The sequence below is a fragment of the Chanos chanos genome, chromosome 3 (assembly GCF_902362185.1).
Source record: "Chanos chanos chromosome 3, fChaCha1.1, whole genome shotgun sequence".
In the NCBI taxonomy this organism is placed as follows: domain Eukaryota; kingdom Metazoa; phylum Chordata; class Actinopteri; order Gonorynchiformes; family Chanidae; genus Chanos; species Chanos chanos.
In genome coordinates this window covers 15,396,418-15,422,994 of record NC_044497.1, presented here as the reverse complement: position 1 = coordinate 15,422,994, position 26,577 = coordinate 15,396,418, and the positions used below count along the sequence as shown (strand labels likewise).

Genomic DNA, 26,577 nt, shown 5'->3' with positions numbered 1-26,577 from the left:
CCAGATCCATGTGGTCTCTGTCTGTCTCTCTCTCCCTCTGTCTCTCTCTCTGTCTCTGGCTCGTGTTGTGAGAGGCTTCCTGTGTGAAAGATATGTGGGTTAAGTGTTGGCTGCCTCTGAGCTGATCAGGCTAAGAGGAGATCAGGACTCATGCCTCCTGTCCTGTCCCTTCCAGAGTCGCCACAGACACGTTTATCACAGTTGTGCCCCGATCCATTTTCTCCCTATTGCTTTGATTCAAATACAAAAATACACCAAGCTGGTGTATCACCACCAACTAAAGGTGATATGATGTCAAGATAAAAATACTGTTGGAGGATATTGTGCTACGGTTCTTTTTATGTTACATGATAAAACAAGCCTTCATTTTTTTGGTCGAAACTGGGCCAAGAATATTCTTGCATTGCGTTGCTCCTCACAAAGTGAAATGTCCGAATCATTCCGGGCATACCTGAATGTTTTTCCTCCTTAGCTTACTGGTGAAATCCTTCTGCTGCTGCTTTGCTCTAAGTGTCAAAGGGCAGAATGAGAGAAACATGAACCCTTCTCCAACACAGAGACAGGAACTAGGAAAAAGTCCACCTTCACAAAGCCACTGCTTTCCAAAACACTCTTTAGGGAGGTAAGAGTTGAAGATGAGCTTTGTAGCATGTTCCTCAGCAGAAAGATCAGGTAAGTGAGATAGGAAACTTCTCTGACACCTCTCCCCCGTTTATTTCAAACCCACTTGTCAACCTTAAACCTCACTGAAGGATTAAACAAAGCCACCAAACCAGCTGGTTTCACTCCTTACCAAGTTTGACCCACATCATGTTTTAAGCTAATCCCTTTGTCAACTGATAAGCAGTGAGTACCTCTCCAGAGCTAATCCTTTGTGTCCTTTCCTTACTCGCCATCCAACCTACTGCCCCAGTCAGCCCAGCCAACGAGACTTTGCCCAGGGATATTTTGACAGTTCCATTTTGTATTCATATTTTAAATAATCGAAACCCTTCCGCAGTCTGAACCCAAATCGAAGAAGAGATTATCTCTGAGAGTTTGTCTGTGTCACATTATGTACAGCTTCTCTTGAAGTTAAAAATAAACTTCCATTATGGACTGCATCCAAACAGGGGAAGGCAGCTCACACATGCTGCTGTTCTTGGCAGTCTAAAACACAAAAACAACGTCTTAGTCCATCTAGATCCTGTTTACTGCCTAAGTGTAATGTCATTTGCATTCAAATGAATGATTTGTACCTCTTGCTTAGGTCTCAGTATATATCAAGGCATCCAAACTCTCTGGATTGAAGTTGTCTGACTACAAAGATGGTGCATTAGCAGTTACTCCATTCTGTCTGCTGATCGGATGTGAGCGAATCCCTTTGTGGGAAGCAATTCCACGAGTTGTTTGAAGTCTGCCTCACGACAGATGGGGAATAACAGGAGGCAAGAGCGTGTGACACACTTCTTCCTCTTGTCTGTGCAGCAGACACAGTGGCACTGATGGGGTATGGGACAGTAAGGGGATAGACCGTCTAGACTTGTCCTTGAAGAGATAACACTAGGCACGTTCTAGAGAACATTGTATGACCACTTAACAAGACCTCTCTCCTCTACAGTGGAAATGGCCACATCTAGATGATATCAGCAATGCCTGGAGAAGGTGCAGAATATTGACAACACAGAGCATTTCATGGTTTGGTTCCTGGCATGACTGGTGTTTTGATGTGTGACTCAACTGTTTCTGAGTCTGTCCCTGTTTCTATCACACCCCACCCCTCCGCCCCCCCACCCCAAAACCTCCTGGTGAGACACACCTAGAGAACACACACTACTCTGAGCTTTTAATCAAACACCTCTGGAAAAGTCTTTCAGGTTTTAGCAGCTGTCCCACTTTGTCCAATGAGGTGTGACTGGATGGCCGCCAGAGTCCCGTCACAAATGCCTAACACACAGCTCAACGGAGAAGAGAGGAGATCAAGGCAGATGTGAAAAGCGCCAATGGCTTTTTAGCGCCGCTCTCACAGGCATACTGCAGATGCCATTCGGGGTCGCTGCAGTGTAAATACACTCAAAAAAAAAAAAAAAACTGCCAAGCTGGGGTGCCTCTGCTTGCAGGGAAAGACACAGTCTGAGAAAAGTCTGTGAGTGTGTTTTGGTTTCAAACACAAGGTCACGTGAAGGGCGAGGTCTAGACCCCCCAGGAAACAGGCTGCATCCCACAGCATAGCTTCAGCACTTTGCTCTCACTACTTGCTGTGAGGACCCTTCTTGTCAGTTAGCATCTTTTTACATTTTTTTTTAACTATCCCCACTTTCTGAAGGATGAAAAAGGAGAGATCATGGATCTTAAACATAAGGGAAAATGAGTGTCCTGCAGAGTCATTCTCTCTCAGTTATGGGGTTGAGAGAGAGAGAGAGAGAGTGAGAGTGAAAAAGAGAGAGAAAAAGTGGTCAAGTGTTTGGCTAAAACTTAATCTGGAAACAAGCCGTCATAAGACAGGGTAACAGATCAGTTGTTAAGTGAGTTGTTCCCAAACACTACCATGACAATCACCCTATTCAATGATCATGCTGAAGGCATTTCCTTCATTTACTCTTACTGTTAACAAGCCCTTTCCCAGACATTCCCCATAAAAATGCTACGTAACAGAGGCAGAGTCAAATCTATAGATTTATTCACATGTGCCCCCTGGTCAGCTTGCCCACAAAATCCATTAGGCAGGTTTACCTCATTGTCATTCTTGACGTAGAACATGTAGCTCTGCGTTTTTTCGTGGCTGTGAATTGTACATTGTCTTTAGCACGGCACGCTGCCCTGAATAAGGCCGTCTACTCGGAATAAATGATGTTAATAATCACAGGCCGTGAGTGTCCACTAACGTGCCCGGGGAGATAAGTGAGAGGAGGAGGCGGTGGGTGGGGGGTTTTCCAATCATCCGTTTGCCCATGCCTACCCCCATAGCTCCCCCCAAGGCAGATGATAATGTGGGTTTAAACTACGGCGCGGGAGGGTAATGGGATTGCGGAGGCAAAAGCCCCCCACTGGGTAAGCTCTCTAGATACCGGCTTTGACCCCTCCCTGGTGACTGGCGGCTGTTGCTGCAGTTGACAGAAGGCTAGGGGCAGAGAGAGGAGGAAGGGGAACTGGTGGTGGGGGGTGGCGGGGGGGGCAGGAGATATAGATGTCTAGAGAAAGGGGAAAGTGAGGTAAAGTCTGGGTAAAGGGAGCCAAGATTGTGGTAGAACAGAGCTTTATATTTGCTCAACAAATCTTCTGCGAGCCAGACTTGTGTTGACAACAGTGATAGGAGTTCAGTAGGTCTACGGGGAATGACCAGTTTCGATTCAGTGTGCTTTACACTTGCTCTATAAGACTGGTCTGTAGAAGACTGGAGGCTTCCATTTACTATGTTCACATCTCCTACATTTTTCCCATTAGTTTGTGACAGATTTACAAATTCTGTACGAGTCTCAAGACTTCGATTACTATCATTTCCCTTTTAAAACACCAATTCAACACTACCTGCATACCTAGTCTGACCTTGACTTTGCAAAAATACGGATGGAAGAGGGGTCATTTTCCCTGGCCACTGTTTTCTCATCTTCAACAAGGTCAAGAACAATGCGACCCCCCATCAACTATCATAGATCTTCTGTCAGCTTGAAGGTGTTCTTTCTCCCCTTCCCTCAGTCATGCACGCAAAAAGGTTATTATAAAGAGACTCTTTTGTTTTTGCCAAGTTAGTAGTGCGACAATAAACCATTAATTCTCCTTTGTGGTTGCTTGTTTTTTTTTTTCCTGTTTACTCTGTAAATGAAGCCAGGGAGGTTCCTCTCTCCCTCTCTCTCTCTCTGGCTTAAATAAGATATTCGGTCCTTTTCCTGAGCCCTGGCATCTGACAAGCAAAGCTGCAGTCATGTTCAGATTTAGATAATGTAGCCAGGTAAGCGCTTCCACGATGCCCCACATATTTCTTTTTTAAAACCTCCCTCCACTGATAAAGAGAGAGAAAGAGAGAGAGAGAGAGAGAGAGAGAGAGAGGGAGAGAGACAGAGGGGAGGGGTTGCATTTTCAAAGGTGGTGATGGTGGTGATGGAGGATATTTCGAGTGTGCCTGCTGATACTGCAGAGGTGGAATCAAATGACAGACAGAACAATTACTGCAGAGTTGCTCTGTTGGGGGGCTGGCAACTCTGCTGTCTTCCTCTCCAAAACAGTCTTTCACTGGAAAAAAAAAAAAGCTGAGTTGTTTCAATGCTTATATCCCTACACAAAGAAAAAATGATGATCACTCTGTAGTGTGTGTAACGGCTTATTCCTAATCCACTTGAGAAATGGAAAGCATCTTTAAAGAAAGTGCTGCAATTCTGATTCTGAGGATACAGACATACTGACCATGTATCATATAACCATGTGATGCTATAAACAGCCTGGATTTCATAAATATTTTGTTGGACTGGTTTAAGTTTGGGGCAGATGGCAGTAGCTTTTGAACAATTTGACTCCCTCTACGCTGCACCATTGATAAAAGCACTTGGACTGGGTTTATGTTTATTTAAACTAATGGGAGTGGCAAAGGCCTCTGGAGAGAGATTTATTTTCCGTAGCACTCCCCAGACAGCCCACACCAGGAGGTATTACTCTGCCCAGTAAAGTACAAGGCTTTGAGACAATATGTGTGCGTGTTACTATGTGATAGTGTATCAAGCAAACCAATGGGTGTGTCAAAGAGAGACACAATTACAGAGGGAGAGGGACTGCCACATGCACACCCCCCATCTCTGTCTCTCTCTCTCTCTCTCTCTCACACTTGTACAATCTCCAGTGGAGAGCTGTAATTTAGCTGCGGCCACGGCCTAGAATTTCCCCCCTTTCCTGCAAAGGCTTTCATGTCAGATATGTGGGTTGGCAGAGAGGAGCAACGCAACTTTTTCAGCAAGACTACAATCAGCCCTGTGCACACATACACACACACACACACACACACACACACACACACACACACACACGCACGCACACACACGCACACACACATACTTTCACAGACACACCCAGTTAACCTCTAAACAGGTGATCATTATCACTACAGCAGAAGTCCGAATTCCTGATACTTAATTGCTTTGGTAATGGAGCCTCTCCTGATGGCACAGATCTATCTAGTTCCCTTAGCAACTGTTCTGGGACTCATTTTCTGCAGGAGAAGTGCCCTCACATTAGTGAAAAGGTCTCTCATCACCACCATGCCTGTCCAAATGAAAAAAGAGAGCTGGGACATTATCACCTCAAATGAGATGAGAAACATTCACAAATAGAGAGCAGGAGTCCAGAGTGAAGGAGTGTTAACTGTACAAACATATGACAGACAGAATGGGCACATTCTGGAAACTTCAAAACTTCTCTTTAAAGAGAATAACAATACAAAGCACAGAAATAGTGATCTACAGTGTGTGACCAACAGAAGTTTGTCCTCAAATCTCTTCTTACAGATTTTTGTTTGTTTGTTTGTTTGTTTTTTAAAGAACACAGGAATATGCTTTGTGATTACTTTGTGGTTAAGTAAGATTTAGATAAGATAAGATAAGACATCCACACAGATTAGCCAACACACATTAAATAAGTATATATATTTATATTTATATATATATATATATATATATAGTCATTTATTTGATATTTAAACCCACTAAAAAGTTGTCAGTACAACTTTTGAATGAAAGGCACAGTAAAATCAGACACTGCTGATATAATACTCAAATGAAGGGGGAAAAAAATTACAGTACAAAAAGCAGACAGTTATTTATGCACAGATAAATCCCTCCCACTCCCACACTTACAGGGGCAGGCCATCCTAACAAAGTCTGAATCAAGGAAATGAGGAGATTTAGAGTGACAATGGACAAACTGCACACATTGCTTTTCCAAATTAAAACAGGCTTGTCAGCCCGGAAATGGGGAAAAAGCAACAACTTGTTAAATTGAATTCCTTTTTTTACATCCATAATTCGCACAGAGAAGGTGTAAATAACTCAAATGTGTTTGTAATCAGACTTGACAACATACCGTTTTTATATTAAGGGTAATCCTACAAATGCTTTGAGTCAGAACTTTCATTCTTAATTATCAGTTGATGACACATTAGGGACTTGATTCAGTTCATTGGTCCAACAAGTGCAAAAATCAAACCAATCATTAGAAGTCCAGAAAGAAAGAGGAAAAAAAAAAACACGGTGGTTTGAAATAACTGATGCTGAGTGTTAGGGACATCCAATTAAATTTTGATAAATTTAATTTTCAGGCTTGTGAAATTAAAACGTAAAATACCAGTGCAAGTTTTGTTTTTTGTTTTTTTGCATGTATACGCAGATACCCACTCTGGTTCTTTCTAAATGGTCACGTGATAATGCTGCACTGGGCCTCTATAAGGGGGAAAAGGCCATTACTTCTCATGAATGGCCAATTAGAGAGACTGGTACTCCTTTATTGCAACAGCAATGCACCATTCAGACTCATTTCCGCTTACACTGGACTTAGCTTATTAATGCCAGCAAAATAATACGAATTAAATAACTTTGCCATTTTCTCTTCGGACAGACTCTCACTGCTCTAGTGTTCCTCGGGCGTTTCTGAAGTGTTTATTTTAACATTAAGCAATGGGATTGCTCCTAAGGTACAGCCTTTTTGTTTTGTTTTGTTGTTTTTTTTTACTTACATAAAGCCAAACTCTTTGGTATGTCCAAAACAACTGCGACACATGAGCCTCTACATTTTCTCTATCTCTCTCCCCCCCCCCCCCCCCCTCTATTCCTATGTACACATTTTTTCCTTAACATGGTCAAACATTTTGAGAAATGTTGATTGCCAAACTCAAAGTGAGTCAAAGTGATTCCCTTAAGTAAAAGACACTAAGACATGCCCCTCTCACATGTACAGGCAGCTTGCCCACCTACCTGCTTTCAAATGGGCATTTCCAGCTGCCTTAGAGGGTGTGTTCACAAAATCTGAAACTCCTTGGAAGATCGATGCAAGCCCTGTCTTCAACACGGAGTATACCCCAACACCCAAAATAATTAACATAAGCTCTTAGATGAGCTCTAAGTCAATGTAAGCAACACAAGAGTCCAATTCCAAATGAAAGTATGAGATCCTGATGGGCAAATTAGCACGAAGAAGATGACCACAGTTCCAAAACGATGATGTGTCTGAAAAGCTAAGTTTAGCATTGAGCTTTGAGCTTCAGCTTCTGATTTCACTTCCTTTACCAGTGGCTCCAAAAGAGACTGTCTACGGTGGTAAGAATCCTATTAGACACTGGATAGAGCTTCTAAAAGTCAAAAGGGGTTGTGATGTAAACTCAAATGAGCTGTTTTGGTTCTTTTCTCTTTTTTTTTTTATCTCTTTTTTTCCTACGACTGTGATTCAGGTAAACAAACACGAGCTGACACGTTGAGGGAGGGACGTCGATGGAGAAGTGGGAACAGGGTTTTCGAAGATCAGCGAGGACACTGCCGCCCTGGCTGAGGTGGCGGCCAGCGCCGAAACTGTTCATTACCTGGCCGGGGTGCTTAACTGGGTGAGGTACTCGCGCAGTTCTTTAGCTGCCTGGAAGCGTCCATAGCGCTTCTTGGGGTTGGCACACTCGTCTAGCAGGGCCTCCAACTGTCCATCTTTGGCTACGTGCGGCGGCGGGTTGTGGAGGAGGCCGCCGGAACTTCCGCGCCACGTCGCGTACCGTGAGAGAAGGTTCTGGCAGATGGCGTAGTAGTTGTGATCGACGGTAACCCGGGAACACAGCACATCCTTGGAGAAGGAGAGGCATGCCTCCTTGTCGCACTCCTCGAATTTGCTCTCATACCACACGTCGTAGTTCTCTGGCTTATCTGTGAGGAAAGAGGGGGAGGAGAGAAAATTTGTAAGGTAGGTAGGGTCTACCGGGAAGTTCAACCTCTTTTTAATGCATTTCAAAATCATGAAATATATGGAGAAAAAAAATGTATAGATTTTCAAAATACAACTAAAAAAAAACAGGCGCAACATTACATTTTGTCCGAGCACAAAAGCAATTATGAGGATGCATCTAGAATACAGTCTGTCCTTTTCTTAATGAAAACAAAGGAATCGGTCTCCTCCCCCAAGCCCCCCCCCCAAAAAAAAAACCACACCATATCGTTGATCCATACCACTTCAGCACTGCTGTTATTTCTTTAGAGCCTCAGTAACCAGAGCAAATAAATAACATTTCCAATGATGGGGGAAAAAAAAAACTCGTTGGGGTTGCGTTAACAGGCAAATCAATGGAAACTGAGACTCTGGGGATGCTAGCCCATAATCAGTACTACCGTGGCTTAATGCACTCCTGCACAAACACCCCTCCCTCACCTCTTATGACTCAATCAAACTTTTACGGCCTTTCAGAGAGGCTGGGGGGCCCCAGGCACCGGTCCCCTCAGCCCAATCAATGACCCCCTGGATGAAGACGGATGTGTGTGAGCTCAGGAAAGGAGTGGTGAGGAGAAGCCAATTACCCACACTACACCTCACAGTGACTGGCAGTCGGCATCAGAGGTGACCGCTGTCCATACAGAAATGTGTTTCATTAGACTCTACTATGCTACTACACAGATGAGAGATGGGAATGTGTGTGCGTGCGCGTGTGCGTGTGTGTGCGTGAGCGCATGTTTCACCAGGATAAAAATGAGTAGAGTAAGAAAATATATTCCCTAATTTGCAATATTTGAGGAATGCTTCACAGCTGTCCTCCAAAACAAAGTCTACGTAACCTTCGCCTCAAAAAATACCACAGCAGCAGAGTGCATTTGGCTATACAAATCACCTCGTTTCCAATGCAAATCAGCTGCTGTCATCTCCTATCCTCCCGATATTTCTCACACCCAACACGTCCATACTCCGCAGTCACAAACACACGCGCATACATGTAGATGCACATACCCTCTGATTCTGAGAGTAAGAGAGAAGTCTACCCATTTACAGGATGTGGGAGAGCGCTGGAGAGCATGTTTGTATTCCCAGGGAACGCTTTGGGAAGAGTTTGACTCAGAGCATTCAGTCAAGCTGAGCTTTCCTCAAGCATTAATTCATTTAAGGTTCAACCCTTGTGTGCTTCACAAACATGCAGTACCCAGGGGCCCAGGTCAGTGTGCTAGAGAGAGTCTCTAATTGTCATTAGGGCTTTTAAATGTTTCTCCCTCTCTCTTTTTTTAATTAATTTATTTTTTTAAGTCACTTTATTCCCATTGATAAATGAACCCACAGAGAGACAGCATTTTAGACCCTGCATGTGTCTGAATAAAATTCAATTTCACATTATTCCTTCCGCCTGGACATTAATGCAGGCGATAATTTTTTAAATGCATTTTCTTTGATACTAATAATCCCCTACTAAAAGCCACAACACTACATAACCAAATACCAGTTATGTGAGAGAAGATTTTAAAAACGCTACTTTAATACTTTTCCTGACAAACTGACCTAGTGAGGAGATGACGCTTGATTTGCAATGCCAGAGGTGTTTTTTGCTCTGTAAAGGGGAGGCTGACCTTGCGAACACACTTTCTCTCTCTTGAGTGGGCCAGACTGACAGCACTGTTCTGTAAGGCTTTTGACAGCATGACAAGTCCTCCGTTCAGGAGGGACTAAATTGGTGTCGTTCTGTCCTCACGTATCTCTCGCTCACACACACACAGACACACACAGAGTCCATCTGCTTTGTGCCAAACTTTGTACTATGGTCTGTGGTCTGATGTTTAGACTCTGTCTAACTGATATATCACCCTAAACAAACACATCACATGAGACACTTCCACACATCTTGGGAAAACTAAACAGGAAAAAAAAAAGCAGGACCGTGTGCGGTTATATTATCAGCTGCTCTTTACATAATGTCAATATGAAAGGTGACTGTAGCTGATGCAAAATATAGGTACATCTCATTGTCTGAGCTTTGTAGTGTTTCACAGTGAACAAACATGAGAGAAAACGTGAGAGACCAACTCTCCCACAATCTTGTCATCCATAGATCTGTTCATCTCTCTGATAGCAAAGAAAACACAGTCTGTGTGCTTAAATATATTACTCCTGGAGAGGTGAAAATCCCTCGATCTATACACACATTTAGATACCTGCTCTAAAAGTAAAGATGTACTCCAAAGTCGTAATACCAAAGAGTGATCTAAAGAACAGATACAGATGTTTCATGGGGGGGGGGGATTGTTCCGTCTATGGAATATAGGAGATACTGTGGGGTCACAACTTATTATAATCTGAGGCCAAATCCAGCATGTTTAACAGGGAGGAAAATCAGTGCAGCTGACCTGAATCATAAGCCCTTAAGAACGCCATGAGTTAGAGATAGTGGAAAAGAGAGAAAAAAAAAAGAAACAAACAGAAAGAAAAAAAATGGAGGGCTACTCACTCTGTTTGATTAGACGTTTGTCAGCCACTACCACGTTCTCAGCGTCCACTACGATGACTTTCCCGTCCCGCGGGCCTACGGCGAAGTTGTCGAAGCTCACGTCCAGGAGGTAGAGGCCGAAGTCAAAGTCATTGTTGGTCAGCTGCTCGGCGATGTCCATCAGCTGTTTGGCCAGGTCCACCCGTTTCTCCCACGGAGCGTCGTAAAAGCTCCACAGCTCCTCCCCCACGTAATTGACGGCTACCATGCGGCCGCAGGCTCCCAGGTACTTGGCAAACGGCCAGCCTTCGTCTGACGGAAAGCTCTGCAGAAACACGGGAAGGAGAGAGAGAGAGAGGTGTGAAAACGAGAGATTTATAGTAACGCGCTGCTGGAGTGGACTGAAAGAACGGGCCCAGGTATGTCTGAGTCACCGCAGAGGCCAAATTAAATGGTCTTTGTAATGCAAGCGTGTAAACAGGCCGGTAAGTTAATATTTTAATGAACCCTGCTTACAGCTCCGACGCCGAGGTAATTCAGACTACAAAAGCATTTGACTTGGCTTCACTCACTTCTGCTGTGTGTCTAAAAGCTGTCTAACAGCAGAGTCCTCTATAATAGAATTACCTGACCAGGAACAGGAAGGTCTTTCTCAAACATTATTAATACAATCCTAGAATGCTGAAAACACTTGCCATTTTTATCAATATTTGTTGTTTCTCCCCTCATTCATTATATACGCAGAGGTTGCTTCGATCTGGAGAGAGAGGTTTGCAATCTTTTTTAATGCAGATGCGCTCACACACACACGCGCGCACGCACACAAACCGAGACACAGATGGACGCGCGCACACACACACACACGCCTCAAATGAGGCGAGTAAAGTAGCCCGGGCTGAGTAAGAGCTCTGATCTCCCAGGGCCTTGAGTGGGCCTGTCTCATTACCGTTCCTCGTTCCTGTGCCGCTCTCCGTATAAGGGCAGAGGAAACTGCATATGAGAGAGCCCAAATTAGAGAGAAGAGAATGAAAAACAAACATGCTTGTACGACGGCTGACTGAACGCTCGAGATCATATCAAGTCGGGTTGATTCTATCGCTGTGCCACTCGTGATTTTTAATGATCCCCTTTAAAATAAGTCGTCCTTCGTGCTGCTTTCAGGCGGGAAAGTAAAAAAATATATGTATAAATAAAAGGCTGCAGGGACGTGGTGTGGGTTTGGCGTTTCATCCTGTCTTCCATGCTACACTAATGAATCTCTCAGGCTTCGCTCATATTGGAGACTGGGTGTTTCACATAGGAAAAGGTGTGGATACCTATGGATTCTCTCTACCATTTCACGGCGGTGGAAATCTATCCGGCACATTTGATTGGGAGGAGAAGGTCGTTAATGTTTAATGTGGGCTCTCATGAATATTTCAAAATACACATATTATTTAAAAACACACACTCTGACAGGTGGAGGGGGTTGGGTGTATTAATATTGGGCGCATTCAAGACACAATTTGGTCTGGAGTCATTTTCATTAGCTGGCGGTGAGGAATAGATAAGTGAGCAAAACTACTCTGTTCTTACTTTCTGCTCAAGGCTATTGCACTGAACCTTCACACTGAATCTACCCGTCTCTCTGTCTATCACTCCATAGCACTCTTACAGGCAGTGGAGCAATCTGAAACTTTGACTCTTTGTGTGGAAGCCTCAGCAGGGAAAAGGGGGCCATGGGTAAATGATAAAAAGTCAAACTGCTGAAGGTACAAACAAAACAACTTGATAAACATGTTCACCATACAAACTCTAAGAGTAGACACACACACACACACACGGTCACACTGCATTTAACCAGCCAGCCCCCAGCATATACAGAAACGGTACTAATTATAACCCTGCAAACTGTTAAACAAACCATAATCAAAGCATTAGCTTACTCTCCATATGATTACCAATTAATGGTAGCCATAAGCAGTGCTTCTGGCAGTGCTGTAAGTGCAGGCTGTGAGAGAGGAGAGGGACTTGGTCAATAAGAGATCAGTTGGTCAATCAAACTGAGAACTGGCCAGTCTTAGAGCACGGCTCTCTTCCAGCAAAGCTTCCTGTGCAATTCAATCAAGCCAGCTCAGCTTCAAAGGAGGACAACCAGGAGAGAGAGAGAGAGAGAGAGAGAGGGGGGGGGGAAGAGATAGTCAGGAAGAGAGAGAGGAAGAGAGCAAGCGAGACAGTGAGAGAGTAAAACAAAGGGAGGGAGAGGGGGAGAGCAAGAGAGACGAATGGAGGAGTCTGCAATCATCAAACAGTGTGTCAAGGAGGAAAGGAGTTAAAAAATTCATGGCAGGCCAGCAGCTAACGTGTGGGGTTTTGTTGCCGGTGTGCTTTGTAAATGAGAGCTGGGGCCAGGTTCTCTCTCTCTCTCTCTCTCTCTACCCCTCTCTCTTTCTCTCTCCTTCAAAAAGACCTGACTAAGGAAAGCCCTGGAGCTCATCTCCCCAACATTGTCAGCATCGCTTATGAAAATGCCTTGACGTTGCCCGTTTTTTCCGAGCTCTGCGAACACGGCCAGAGCAAAAGCGTCATTCTGCATGACGTGAGGTTGGCGCTAATGAATCCATGCATAACTTCCCTACAGAGCGTTAAGTTCACTCGGTTTGCGTCTAACAGGGGAACTTTTTGCTGTAATTGTGTTCTTGATGAAGTAATTCTGTTTAAGGCGTAACGTGGGAGCGCAGAGGCCGCCTACAGGGGGGCTGATAAATGCTCGGCGCGCCCAACCAATCACGTTCCCCGAGTGGTCTTTAAATGGCAAACCGGGTAGAAGTCATTAATGTTGCCGATGAGGCGTTGAAGTAGTGAAATAAATTGGAAACTGGAGGCTCATATAACATCCACTGCACTTTATTTAAAAACAGGTAAGAAAAAAAAAAAATGAGACTCTGTGTGTGTGTGTGTGTGTGTGTGTGTGTGTGTGTGTGTGTGTGTGAGAGAGAGAGAGAGAGAAGGTGGAGATAGGGTGTTGAGAAGTGCTGAAGCACAGAAGGCCATATGACATCACCTTTCTTCTTTCTCTTCAGAGCATCATGTGTTAAGTGTTAAGACACTTTCACACAAAGCTTACAAACAAAGCATATTGGGTGAGGTCAGGCATTCATCTATACAAACAAAGCTTCAGCTCTGACTTCTCCTCGCTACCTCTGGCTCTAGAAGACACAATATAAAACATTAAGTTTTTAATCTATTGTGCGTCTCTGACCTTCTTTAAATACTTCAAGGAAGAATATGGTCAAAAGCAACATGTCTCTCCTGAAGACTTGTGTAAGTCATCACTTGCTCTGAAGTAAGGGAAAAAAATACTAGAATTGTCAAAGTAACAACATCTACCACTGAGCAAAAAAGGACAGGTTGGAGCGCTATTCTGGAAGTTAAGAATGAAAAATGTGTACCATGCAGATGAACGGGAGAAGTCTAACATGGTCGTAAAGAATGCTGGTGAGTGACAGGAGTTAAGAGGAACAAAATGAAAGATCATGTTTACTTTGACTAACAGAAGGGCTGTGAGTTATCAAGCATGTGTGTGTGAATGAGGAAGGGAGATGAAGAGACACGCAGAGAGAGGGAGAGCAAGAGAGAGAGATAGGGAGAGCGAGAGAAAGAGAGAGAGAGCGAGAGAGAGAGAGAGAGAGAGGGAGAGAGGGAGAGAGGGAGAGAGCGAGAGAGAGAGAGAGAGAGAGAGAGTGTTTGAGCATGCTGAATGTTGTGCACCCACCTCTAATATGCTGAGAGGCATCTCACCCTTCTGAAAATGAAACACGCTCTCAGACAAATGGCCTGCCTCCAGAGGAGAGGATGAAACGAAAGGAGCGAAATGCCCAGGAACACACACCTGCGACCTGACATCTGCTCACAATAGCATGCCCTTCCAAAGAGATACCCCGTGGGAGGGAGAGAGAGTGTGAGTGTGAGTGTGCGCGCGCGTGTGTGTGTGTGTGTGTGTGTCCGTGTGTTTGATGACCAAAACGTGACTGGGTAGATTACACATATTCGTCTGCCAAAAACAGCTTCTGAAGTCCCTCTGCGTAGCTCCCCCAGTTAAAAATCACTTGTGTGTTCAGTCATCTGTGTTACAGACGCTTCATCGCTCTTCATTCACTCCACAGGAAAAGACGGTGTGATAAAAAATATAGCCATGCTCACATGCCCACCACAACTTAAGCCTCATTATAGACAACAGCAATTAGCACTACGTGTGAAGCTCTTTTCATGTGGGCAGCAGAGACTAGCCCAACATTTCAAAAGCTCTGACAGGGTGTGGTGAAATTCTCTGCATTTTCTGCCCTCGTCAATCCCTCTGCTTCACAACAAACACGTCTGGGCAAGCATTTAGCGTCCGTGTGTTGGTGTGTTTCACAAAGAATGGCGCAAAACTCTCAGACAACAAACCATGCCGCTGAAACCAACTCCTCTACTCACTGCGAAAGACATATTACATCGCCTGACACCATCCAGTAAAGGATAACATGTTCTAAAAATAAGTGGATTTAAACCCAAAAGGCAGCAGAAGGGGGATTCTTATCTGGACCTGTTCTTCACTTTAAACATCTGCCCTTTCCTCTCAAACTTTTGCTGTTGACCTTCACTGCATGGGAAGAGAAAAGCGTGGCGTTGTACTGTCTGGCATTTTGCTGGCCATTAAAGTTTAAAACCCAGTCAGTCCACAGAGAATGCCCGTTCCTTAGGGGATCCTCACTAATCCCAGTCCCTGGCAGGCACCACCACCCAAAAAACCAGACATCCCCCCCCCCTCCACCCCACCCCGCTTGGCTGTTCCATCTAGACGCTCACTATACTGAACACGTGGCTAGTGCAAACCATGAGGGAGGACAGAGAAACAGAAAGGTGGGAGGACAGAGAGAGAGCACAAGAGAGCAAGAGAGGGAGGAGAGAGGGAGGAGGGAGGGAGGGAGGGAGAAGGAAACGGAGCAGGAGGGAAAGAGAGAGTGAGAGGGAAAGAGAGAAAGGAGTGGAGAGATCAGCCCAAGTTGAGGAGGCATCTGGTCCTTGTGAGACACAGATTGTTAGGTCTAAGTTTACGGCTCCATTTCCTGAGTGGAGAGGCTGAATGAAGCAGGGCTTGACGGCCAGGACCGAACATCGTGAGCTGGTTCTTGAGGATCTGAGCCAGGTCAAAGCTACGGCAATGCCTCCAGACTGGGCTGTAAGTCTTACTCGCTTGAGGTGTGAGGTTCATGAAGTTATGGGATGGCAGGGACCCACCTCTCTCTGGTCTTACACACTGAGCCAGTATTCAGCGCAAGCGATATCGCCGACTTCCAGACAGAGACAACAAACCAAGCATTGGACCTGACAGGCCCCTGGCAGAATTAGAGGTCTGAGAGAAGTGTCTCATAGACTGGTGAAAAGCTTATGAAAAACCAGTTACGTCAGTTTGTGTCAGGACCAGTCAGTTGTCTCTTTACAAGCTGCTAGAAATATCTAATGAAGTCTAGAATTTTAGTTTGAAGAAACATTTTACAAATTGTCAAGCAGTAACAAGCTTGCAGACCTTCAACCGGTGCTTAACCTTCTGCTGACTTGTTTTACGATAAAAAGAAAAAAGCATGCAAGCCTTAACCGAAAGCTAGCCAACGGGGGTAAAGCTTGCTTTATTAACTCATATGATTTCCTTAAAATGGCTGGTGATGGATCTGGGCATGTCACAGTCCTGCTGTGTCTGACTGCCACACAAATGCATTCTGGGAGGCAGGCACCGGGAGGGCAACAGCAGAAAACAGTGGGAGAGAGAGAGAGAAGGTCTCCAAGAACAGCCACGGGCATTTCCTTAACCAAACACAGCTGCTGCATGTATGTATGTGTGTGTGTGTGTGTGTGTGTGTGTGGAAAGGATTAGGCTGTGCATGAGGCCAAGCCTATTCATAAAGGAACACTCTGTGAGTAAGACAGACAGACAGACACACACACACACACACACACACACACACACACACACACCACCTACCAGCCACCTTTCTTCTTCAGACCATCCACCCATCCAGGGATGACAGCCAAAGAGGAACAGTCCAAATCAATTCTTTCAGTTACTCTAACAGGATTCAGTCTGCTCAGTCAAAGCTATGACTGTTCCTCAATTGTCAGAGTCCGTCTGTGAGCACTTAAACCAGGCTAAGTGTCTAAACACAAGCCTATGTAAAAACCAACAGACCACCAATAAAGGTGATCTAATTAGAGACTAGAGCTTAAATGGGATTTGCAGAGAACTTTGCTCACATTGTTGAGCCATTGACAAATCAGAGAATGCATTAGAAGAAGGTCAACCAGCTACTAGGTGACAATTTTAACAAAATATACCGCTGTAACATTTGCAATTAAAATTTTAAAAAAAGTATGTAATCAAGAAGAAAAAAGCCTAATGGGCTAAGGAGGACAATCAGATTTATTGAGTTTAAGGAGATTTATGGTTAATCTTATTTGAGGACCAGAGATGTGATTCCACTCTAAACTGATTAAGTCAACAGAACAGAAAATGCCTTTGTCAAAAAGAACATTACCATTACCTGTGTTTACTCAAAGCTTCCTGAACTACCGCATCCATGAAGGTTGCAGTTGAAACAAAACGCAGCAAGGATAAGCAGAGACTGTCTATGCACAAAGAGGTTTCCGCTGGGGTTTTTCTTTTTTTTTTTTTTGGTTTTGTTTTGGGGTTGTTGTTTTTTTTTTTTCCCTTGTACTTGCCATTTCCCTCCTCTGAGGAGACGACCTTGCATTTGATTTCTGGTGCTCTCAAAAAGGAAAGCATTAAAGGTGACATGCCGCTGTTTTGTTTTAGTTTTTTCTCTTGTGCCGCAGCAACTGAATACACTGTGTGTAAGGGATGTGTGTGTGTGTGTGTGTCAGGTGGAAGAGAGAGTGTCTCGATGAACAGATTTAGGTCTGGGGGAAACAAGTCCACCCTTGACTGAGTTACCCCCACAGGCCTGTCATGTTGAGTTGTCAGGGTGACTGAGCAGACAGCCCTGCACTAACATAAGCTGGCTAGCACAGTCACATGCTTACGGCTAACCAGGCTTGACTATGTAAAAAGAAAAAAAAAAAAGAAAAAAAGGTGGTTGAAGTGAACGAAAAGAAAAACGAATAAACGGACACTTTTTTTTTATATATCCATCTTTAATCTTACGATGGGACAAAAATCTCTAACGTCTGCTATGTTTCAAAAGAGACACAGAGCAGTAAAAATGAATAGACTGTAAGGCTCTCGTGATTTAAACCGAGGGGAAGATGTGTTATTGCAGAAAGGGGGAAAAAAAAAAAAAAAAGATTTAAATACACACAGGGTGTTTGTTGGCATCTGCATTTCATGGACCACTACAGCTAAGATAAAACAGACAACAGGGGCTTTAACGTCTCACAAGGATTTTCATGTTCCTTTACCTTCATTTTGTGCTCTAAAAATATTTATTCCCTGAAGTAAAATTTACGTTACACGTGACTGAGTCAGGAGAGCACGCTGCTATTCCTGAGAGTACATAGAAAGCGTGTTGTGGGCCAACCTCAAAACAGCTCTGAGGATTGTTTTCCACTGACAAAGAGGGCCTGGTTTCTCACACAGCAAACCGGGAGGGGGCAAATTTACTGCCAGTAGCTTCACAGTAGAGACTGGAAACTGAGGAAGCGGTGAATGAAGCAGAGTGCTGCTTCAGTTCTACACAAAGTGGAAAAAGTGTGGGGTGAGAGAAAGAGACAGAGACAGAGGTGAATGATAAAAGCACAAAGTTCCTAAAAGATTTCATTTCTTGATATGTCTGGGTGTCAGAGGTTGAAGACAGTAGCGCTTGTGTCCGAGAGGAGGTAAAGTGTGAAGCTTTGGGCTTATAAAACACCCAGAGCACAGCAGGGCATCCATGTTTTAGTGCAAAGTCTCCACAGAAATCATGAATTCTTCATGGTCTGTAGCAATCCCTCCCCCTAACCTTCTTCAAACGTTCCTCCATATCTGTTTTTTTCCCCCCTTCTCTCTCTCTCTCTCTCTCCCCTTTCCTCGACTCCTCTGAGTGAACACATTTGTGAAGCCCTCAGGTGCTGTTCTCGGTTAGCTCTTCCTGTGCTCTGTGCATTCAGCTTGCCCATAATCCAATCTCTCACCCTGTGCAGAGAATCCCAGGAAGCAAGGATTCCCAATGCCATTAGTTCATAAGTTCAGAATGGAACCAACAATTCATGAGGACTCGCAGACGCACAACCAAACGGCAGAGTCAGTCAGTCAGTGTGAGGTATGTGAGAGCGTGCGTGCGTGTGTGTGTGTGTGTGTGTGTGTGTGTGTTGGATCGGGGTTTGGGCTAAAATTCAGAAGGCTTATGCAGTCAGATGCAATGTGAGATCAAGATCAAGACCATGACAGAGAGAAGGAGAGACTGCACACAGCTAATCAGATTTTATAGATTGGAATCACCAAAGGACTGATCTTGCCTTTGTCTGTCCAAATGCCTAAGGGTGTCAGGGTGCCTGGTTGATGGATTGGAGGTCAGTTCAGACACTGAACATCTTCACATAGCCATCCTTTTGTTGTTCTAGCCCTTCTCAGGCAGCGGTCAATGCCAGATGAAATTGGAATTGATTGCCCAGTTGTAAATCAGTCTGGGAAACATAGGCAGATAGTGAAGTTTTATATCTATCACCACCATTTCAACTCAGAGCCATTTGAAATGACAGGAAATATCATAGATGATGATATCACAGACATATGCCAACCGCCACTATGTCAGTTGAGTCTCAAAGGCTGGACAACATTCCACAAGATCATAGAGAACTCACAGGAATTAGTAATTTTTTCCGGTAACAGATACAGATTCTTTATCGTTCAAAAAAGTTTAAAAATGCAACCAAGTTCAACATTGGCTTGGAGCAAGAACATCCAATTAGCTCAACCCAAACAGAGCACACAGAGCAATGTTGCTATGCTATTTCAGACTTGACCACTGTGTTTCTATGAAGAAATATGGCCACAGCGAGAAAGTGGGTGGGGGAAAAAAAATATCTTGCAATTTATAGCCACATTTTCCTCATATTGAGGCCCACTAAATTGGCAGGTTCCTTCTGCTGGCAGACTTGTCAAGGGCAATTCAAGGACAAACGTTACGATCGAAATTTAATATCATATGACATAAGTCACGGGTGAAGTTAGTTTCTGTCAGGGTACAGACAAGAGGTAGAGGACAAGAGCAAACCTACCTGAAGTACAAGAGGCTCTGGATTAAAAGCTAGGGTCATTAACAGCTGCATCCTCTCCGTGTCCTTTAGGTTCTTCAGGAGGAAGCTTCCAGAATCCTTCGTCTCCGCGTACCTCCTTACAATCCTGTCCAGCAACCTTTGAGAGGGGCAGTGAACAAGGTCCGACCAGCCCTCCACCACATCAGGGGTTAGCAGTCTGACATCCCCATTGAGGCGGGCAAACTCAGTTTTGTACATGGCTTGAATGAGATCACAGCGTGGGCGACCCGTAGCCCTCTTGCAGATCTTCTGGTCAATTTCGGCCAATTCCTGATTGGAGCCGAGGCGCTTCAGCACTATCCTTCTTGTTCCCTCCCGCGGCTCCCCGTACTGTGCAAAAAACACGTTCTTCACGTTGAAGACGTCGAGGAAACGTAACCGACCCCACGTCTCAAAGGACACCTGCCCGTTCATAAACTTGCGGCACCAGCTGGTGCCAAAGCAAGCCGGGCACTTGTTGAGGTTGATAAAACGGCGGTCGGTGAGCTCGTTCTTCTGAAAGGAGGCAAAGAGGTTGTGTGTGTTCATCAACAGGATCACAAACAGGCCCACGACGAAGAGCAGCTTCAGACAGCGGTAAAGGCGGCCCAGCTTGAGAGGAAGGAAGCGCAGCATGTTCGTGCACTTAGACAGCCAGGGCAGGGCAAGGGGGTGAAGGAGGGGTTGCGAGTAACGTCAGGGCCAGGGCTCACTGGACTTCTGTCATTTTGGGCTGGATCTTTCTCTAGAGGTCCAGGAAGGGACGACGCTGGCAGAGTCCCCCCATGCAGAGAGCCCTCAGAGCCCTGTGAGACATGCCTTCGGCCCCCACTCTGGACCACACCATGGAACCTAAATGATCAAACCTGCAAAGAAACAGAGAGACAGAGAAGACTGCCATTACGTTGCGTTTCACTATGGTTGAGACATAGAGAAAGATGCCAATTTCCTTTTACAGGTAACTAAACGCTATGAGAAAGAATATTTTCCATCGCCAGCCCTGAACCCAAAAACTTTTGTGCCAAAGCACACTATTCCATAAAACAAAAGTCAGGCCTTGTGGCATTTCAAATCGTTTCACAAATTGGAAGTGTTCAGGTCATTTGAGAGAATTCATTACTTTCTATGTTATAATGAGATGGAACCCAGTCAGAACAATAAACTGCGAAAAGAACTGAACCCGTGTGCTTCTAAACATTCTTCCCGAAGAAGAAAAACAAAAAAAACAAAAAAAAAACAAACACTTCTCACAACCTTGGATAAAAATCACAATAAACAACAGAATGAACAGCAGAAAGCGTCACTGAGGAAACCGAACAGCTTTTTTTCCTTCCATCAGCAAATAGAGACTGTAATGATTCATTCAAAAGACAACATTTTACAGGAACTGTGACATTCATCTTATCACTCCTATCGCCAAGTGAAAATAAACACTTTAACGTGTAGCGGCACACTGACTTGCAAATCCAGTCATATTCATTCTGTCTTCAAATGAAAGGGCTCCTCTGTGTATTCTGAGGGGAGCTGAACTGAGTGAAGTTTAACCTTTGATCAGAGCTGCCCTCGTAAGTTTTAATCTTGCTTTGAAGCCATCTCTTTGAAAAAGCCCGGTGTCACTGAGGTAATAATGAGCAAAAGAAATGACTCCTGAGAGGGGCTAGGGGATGAATGCTTCCGTTTTCTCTCCCTCGTCCGACGAGCCCCTGTGGTAAAAGAAAGACGACGTCGTCAACACCTGAGCCTCTCAGGCCCAATGTGGGAAACTAGACCCTTCACACCATTATCTCTGCAATGGCCCCTTACCACACCAATGGCCTAATTTTCAATTAAGAGTCATTAGGCCTCGCCAATTAAAAGCAATGGCTTTCGAGGGTGCAGCTCATTAGCAGACGAGCTGCCACGATTAGAGAGCGTGTTGGCGTTTTCGCTGCATTTTAAAATCGACATTAGAGAGATGTGGGAGAGAAACAAACAGAGCAGCACCTCGGAGAGCAAGTGGCTGAGGGTGGTGACAGTGAGTGCTAAAACCAGTCACAATAGCTCACCTGAGAGACTATGAGAGCTCTTGCACCTTGCCAAAGCCCATAGCATTTTGCATTGCTACACACGAGAGCAATGGTTTGACCCTTGAGTTCATTCTATCTCCCGCTGTCTTTTCAAATGGCTTCGTCTTCCTTCCTTCCTCGTTTTCGACACAGGCTGCCATGAGGTGAATTAAAATTACAAATGAAAGTGATTATGCAGACGGTAGCTTTGTGTTTGCCAGAAAATTATTCTACTTAAATGAATTCTATTATGCCTATACACAGAGACAAGGACCTGCAGTGTTTCACGATTGCAAATTAGCCCTAAATTCCACTGCGAAAACTAATTGGTAAAATTCCTACGGCTAGTTAGGTCATTTGGAAAGGTTCCTAAAAGCACTCATGTGGGACATATACAATGGACCAATATTTCTGCTCAGCTCACCTCTAAAGCAATAAAAGACACTAAGGACACAAGAAAAAGTGCAGCATAGTTTCAGACTGCGTGAAATGTTCAACTGTATTCTGAAAGCCCAAAATCCAAGGAAATTGAAATGCAACGGGGAGACTTACGGCAATCATGATAGGACAAAGCTGACTTATCTTCTGTTAGACTGAAAATAACTGAATGCTATCAGAACAATGGAAACATCCACACTAAGATCTGATCTCTGTTTCATTCAGCGTGTGGGAACTGAACTGGAAAATGAGCTGGCAAGTGCATAGTTTTCACCGCTTTCTATCCTTGAAATGTGGACAAAGGTAAGGGAAAAATGTGCAGATTCACTCTTAACCATGAAATGAAGGGCAATTCCAGAAACAAGCCCTATCCCCCACACAGGTCTACGTAATAGTGAGTGACAGAGACAACAGAACAGGCTCAGTTCACTTTCCTGCCTACAGTGATTAAATTTCTGTTATCCTTATTGTTAGACTGGGCTCTGGACAAACACTAAAATAAAGAAAGGAAAACCTGATCTTCTGTAGGGTAAATGGCATGCTAACAAGTTGTTAAAAACTTTGAAAGAGTTTGTAAATAAAAACAGCATTTAATTGATAGAAGTCTGGTCAATCCCTTCTAAAAGATTTCATCCACACTGTTAAATGTTCAAGGGACCAAGCTAATCACATAACCCATCCAGCAATACAGCCAGGTTCACAGCAACTGTAACCAGCTGATCAGATCCAGACCCATTTAACTCCAGTTCAGATGTGGTCCATTCAGCCTGCTTTTTATAAAGAACTGTTTTCATTTGAAACAACCTCATCCTGCCCACAGCCATGGGTTTTGAATTACTGGCCCATTTGCCCATGTAGTGTCTCCTCCCTCTAAGCCATGACCAGGGCAGGATGGTGGCAGCCCACGCCTGGGGGGCCAGGGATGGGCCCGCGTCTTGGTTTACCACTGAAAAACAGCCTGATTGGAAAGTGTGCCAAATTTATGCTGTTGTATGTCCAGAGAATCACAAGCAAAGCAGTGAGTCATTTGAGCATGTGTACATCGAACACTAACACTGAGATCATGAATAAGGAACTCAACAATGAGACAGAAAAGTTTGGAGGGAAAAAAAAGCCACTGCCATGACACAAAGGACAAAAGGAAAGAATGTATCCTTTTAAACCCCAATCAACACAATCAAAGCATACTTACGTGTGTGTGTTTCATATATGTATGTATGTATGTAATATATACATAAATACATAATTATATGCACGTAATTATATGCATTATATACACACTCAAAATCACAAAATAACTGAAACGTATAATTTCTCTGTGTGAGGAGGTTCTGTGAGTTTACTCTGTTTCACTGACAGAAACCAAAGATCTAATAAAAATGCTACTTTGTAAGCCATTGTACTAAAAACACTTGAGTCTAATGCATTTGTACAACACAAAATAAGCGATGAAGGAGGAGCAGCGCCAAAATCATCATCAGAAAACATCAAAAAGACAGTTCAAACACCGACACAAACACTTTGAAAGTGTTTTGATGAGTGACTTGTTGAAATATTTAAATCTTTGGAAACAGTTTAAAGAATTCAGTTTATACCTCCACTACCTTGAGCTGCCAAAAGTCAGCGTAGTGATTTCTGATTACAAGGGTTACTTATGATTTGGAAGGCACCTTACAAAGTCTGTGTTATATAAATTATTCTAAGATGCAGACTATATTAAAGCTGAGAGCAGACTTTATCAAATTATGCTACAATACACAATACATCCTTTAATCTTAGAGGAACCCATTACATGTCTTTAAGCACGTCAAATGTTCAGCCTGGTTACAGGAGAACATTCAACACTGAACAATCTTTTCTTTTTTTTAAACAATGGTTACACTGCTCAGGAAGTACCTTCCTGTGTATGGTGCTGCAACACTAGCTACAGTTGCCAAGGTTATTGACAAAGGGAGTCAGTAATGCTTGATTTCAGAGGGAAAAAACTGTTCATCTGCAATTTAGATGCTCAAGACCAGCATATCCACAGACAATAAAAGATGGAGCCAAATGACAGACACAAAGCTACTTAGCCTCAAAAATTGAAATCCCTTATATATAAAAAACCAACTACATTTTCTCTTTTCAAACTTCTCTGGAGAGCAGCCAAGCAGCCCACACTTAACACTTAAAAGTACAGACAATCTGAGTCCTTCTCTACATCACACTAAAATGACTTTTCCGTAAATACGAAAAAGGCATTTTGCAACAATTTGTTATTGCAAAACTTAAGCCTGCAATACACTTGTATGTTCACAGGACTTAGTGGGCCAAAGGAGAGCTTCTGAGCATAAAGAGCTGCACAATGACTTTGTGCAAATGAGCCACAATGTTTGCCTTGTACTCACAGCTATTACACTACATGATTCTGTATCTGCACCATCACATCACAAAGCAAGGTACTGTGTGACTGGAGCGAAGCTCATGAAAGAGGGAGCAGATAGAGACGCATCATCACGATTGTCCAAGAAGTCAATAATCAAAAAGAACAGTGACAATTATTCAGAGGCTGTTCAAATCAGCCTATGGTGTATTAATAATTTAGAGTTTCTTTGAGATCTAGGAGCATGAATTTTGTAATGTGACAAATATGAATTTAATTGGAGTGGGGGAAAAAAATTCTAACATGAAGCCTGGATGATCGTTACAAGATCTGCCTATGGAGGTAACCCACTAATTAATAATGTGCTTCTGTTTTTTTGTTGTTTTGTTTTGTTTTTTACCTCCAATCATTGTCTTGAATTTATTCTTTTATTTATCACATGGGGGTAGGGAGAGTCTGAATTTTATTCACTGAGGATTACCATAAAGTCTTATTGTTAAATTGGGGCAGTGAACTTGCATTTCCTTTGCTTACCATGAATTGCAATGAACTTTCATGAACTTTGATCACAATCTTTCACTTCAAACTTGCATCTTTGTGATTCTCAGGGGATTACACCACAAAACAAACGGTGCATTAATAAAGCGCCCATCTACGATCGAATTCGAGGTCAGGTCTGGAGAATCTCGTTACGTTGTTTCAAGTGTCTGAACTCAGTGCCAAGAAATCTGATACCGTCGTCTTTCGGAGTTCCTGCGCCTGGTCCGTACGAGTATAAAGGAGGCAACTGCACAATGCTGCCCAAAATGTGTGGATCGCTTACTTTCATGTACGATGACATAAGCGATTTCTTCGAAAACTTCGCAAAACTTATCCCCTATAAAGCTGCTCACGCACCTCATCACCTCATACAGTAACCAAACGGCAAAATTTGTCAGGTTTATCCCCCACAGAAACTGCAAAATGTCTGCAAAATTGTCAGTCGAAAACCTGTTTTTTATTCACAGGTGCAATGAATTATTTTTAATCAAAGAAACAGACGAGTTCAACCACTCAAGTACTTATCATCTCCATCCAAAATGATAATAAATCATGGGACTATACACATCATCTAAACTAAAACATTCACGCAGAACATGCAAAACCACCTGAAAAGTTCCTCCTTCTATATGTATAATTTTTCTTCCTAAAATAAAGGTAAATTAAACAGTGTACATAATACCATATTCAGAGAGAAGGTTGGTCAACAAACCTGAGACTTTCTTCACTCTGTGTCTCGAAGAAGTATTTCGCCTGATCGTTTACTTTATGACATTCTTCGAAGTTGCTGAGACCAATATAGCTGTGCAATGAGTTGATACTCGGAGGCACCTTCAAGCAACGACACTTCCACTCCACGCGCAGCTTACATCCTTAAAATGAGAACTCGCACGAGCTTTCCATTACTAAATCGCTGTGGAACTAGCTAGCCACCTAGCCAGTGTGATAAACAGTGTGATGTCTGGTCTTAACTCTTCGTCTACCGGATCTTTCCAATCTTATACAAATAGTCCTTTGTTGTCCGAGTATGTGTGCCGTCTTAGGCATCAGTATTTCCCTTTTATGTTTCTTTCAGCTCCGCTCCTTTGAGAACCGGCAATATTTCTGGTCTCGCTTCTATTGCTTACTGATATCTCAAGCTGTACAACAGATCATACTCGGATTTTTTTCAACACTGCACTATTAGTATTTACGACTTCCCTAGTCGCTTTACGTTATTGGTTCCTAGGCAATAATTTCAGCGTCGTCTAGGCTGCGTTCTCGCCACCCATTGGTGGCTCTTCTGTCCAATTTTACCAAAAGCAGCGGTTATCCTTTAAGATAATATTTTTGTGCTCTCTGAATTTTAAAATGACAGAGGGGGGTTCAAATATTTTTATTGAAACAACTCCTTATGAACAGCAAATGCTATCGACAGTGTGACATAAGACACATTCTTAGCAAATAGAATCTATGATATTTTCAGCTCTACTCAGAAAAGTGTATGTTCGCTGTCTGACGCATTTGACAGCATGTGGTAGAACCCCCTAAGGAGAAATCTGGGCCGGAGT

The 26,577-nt window shown here is 43.6% G+C and overlaps 1 protein-coding gene across 1 annotated transcript; it reads right to left on the bottom strand.

Annotated features, from left to right (window-relative positions):
* Positions 1–6,841: 6,841 nt before the first annotated feature.
* Positions 6,842–26,135, bottom strand: dipk2ab (divergent protein kinase domain 2Ab). The gene is made up of 4 exons (XM_030768920.1): positions 25,740–26,135; positions 19,625–20,508; positions 10,415–10,718; positions 6,842–7,862 (listed from the first exon to the last, which is right to left on the bottom strand). The coding sequence occupies exons 2-4, from the start codon at positions 20,276–20,278 to the stop codon at positions 7,531–7,533; spliced, it is 1,290 nt and encodes a 429-aa protein (XP_030624780.1). The 5' UTR covers positions 20,279–20,508; positions 25,740–26,135; the 3' UTR covers positions 6,842–7,530.
* Positions 26,136–26,577: the final 442 nt, after the last annotated feature.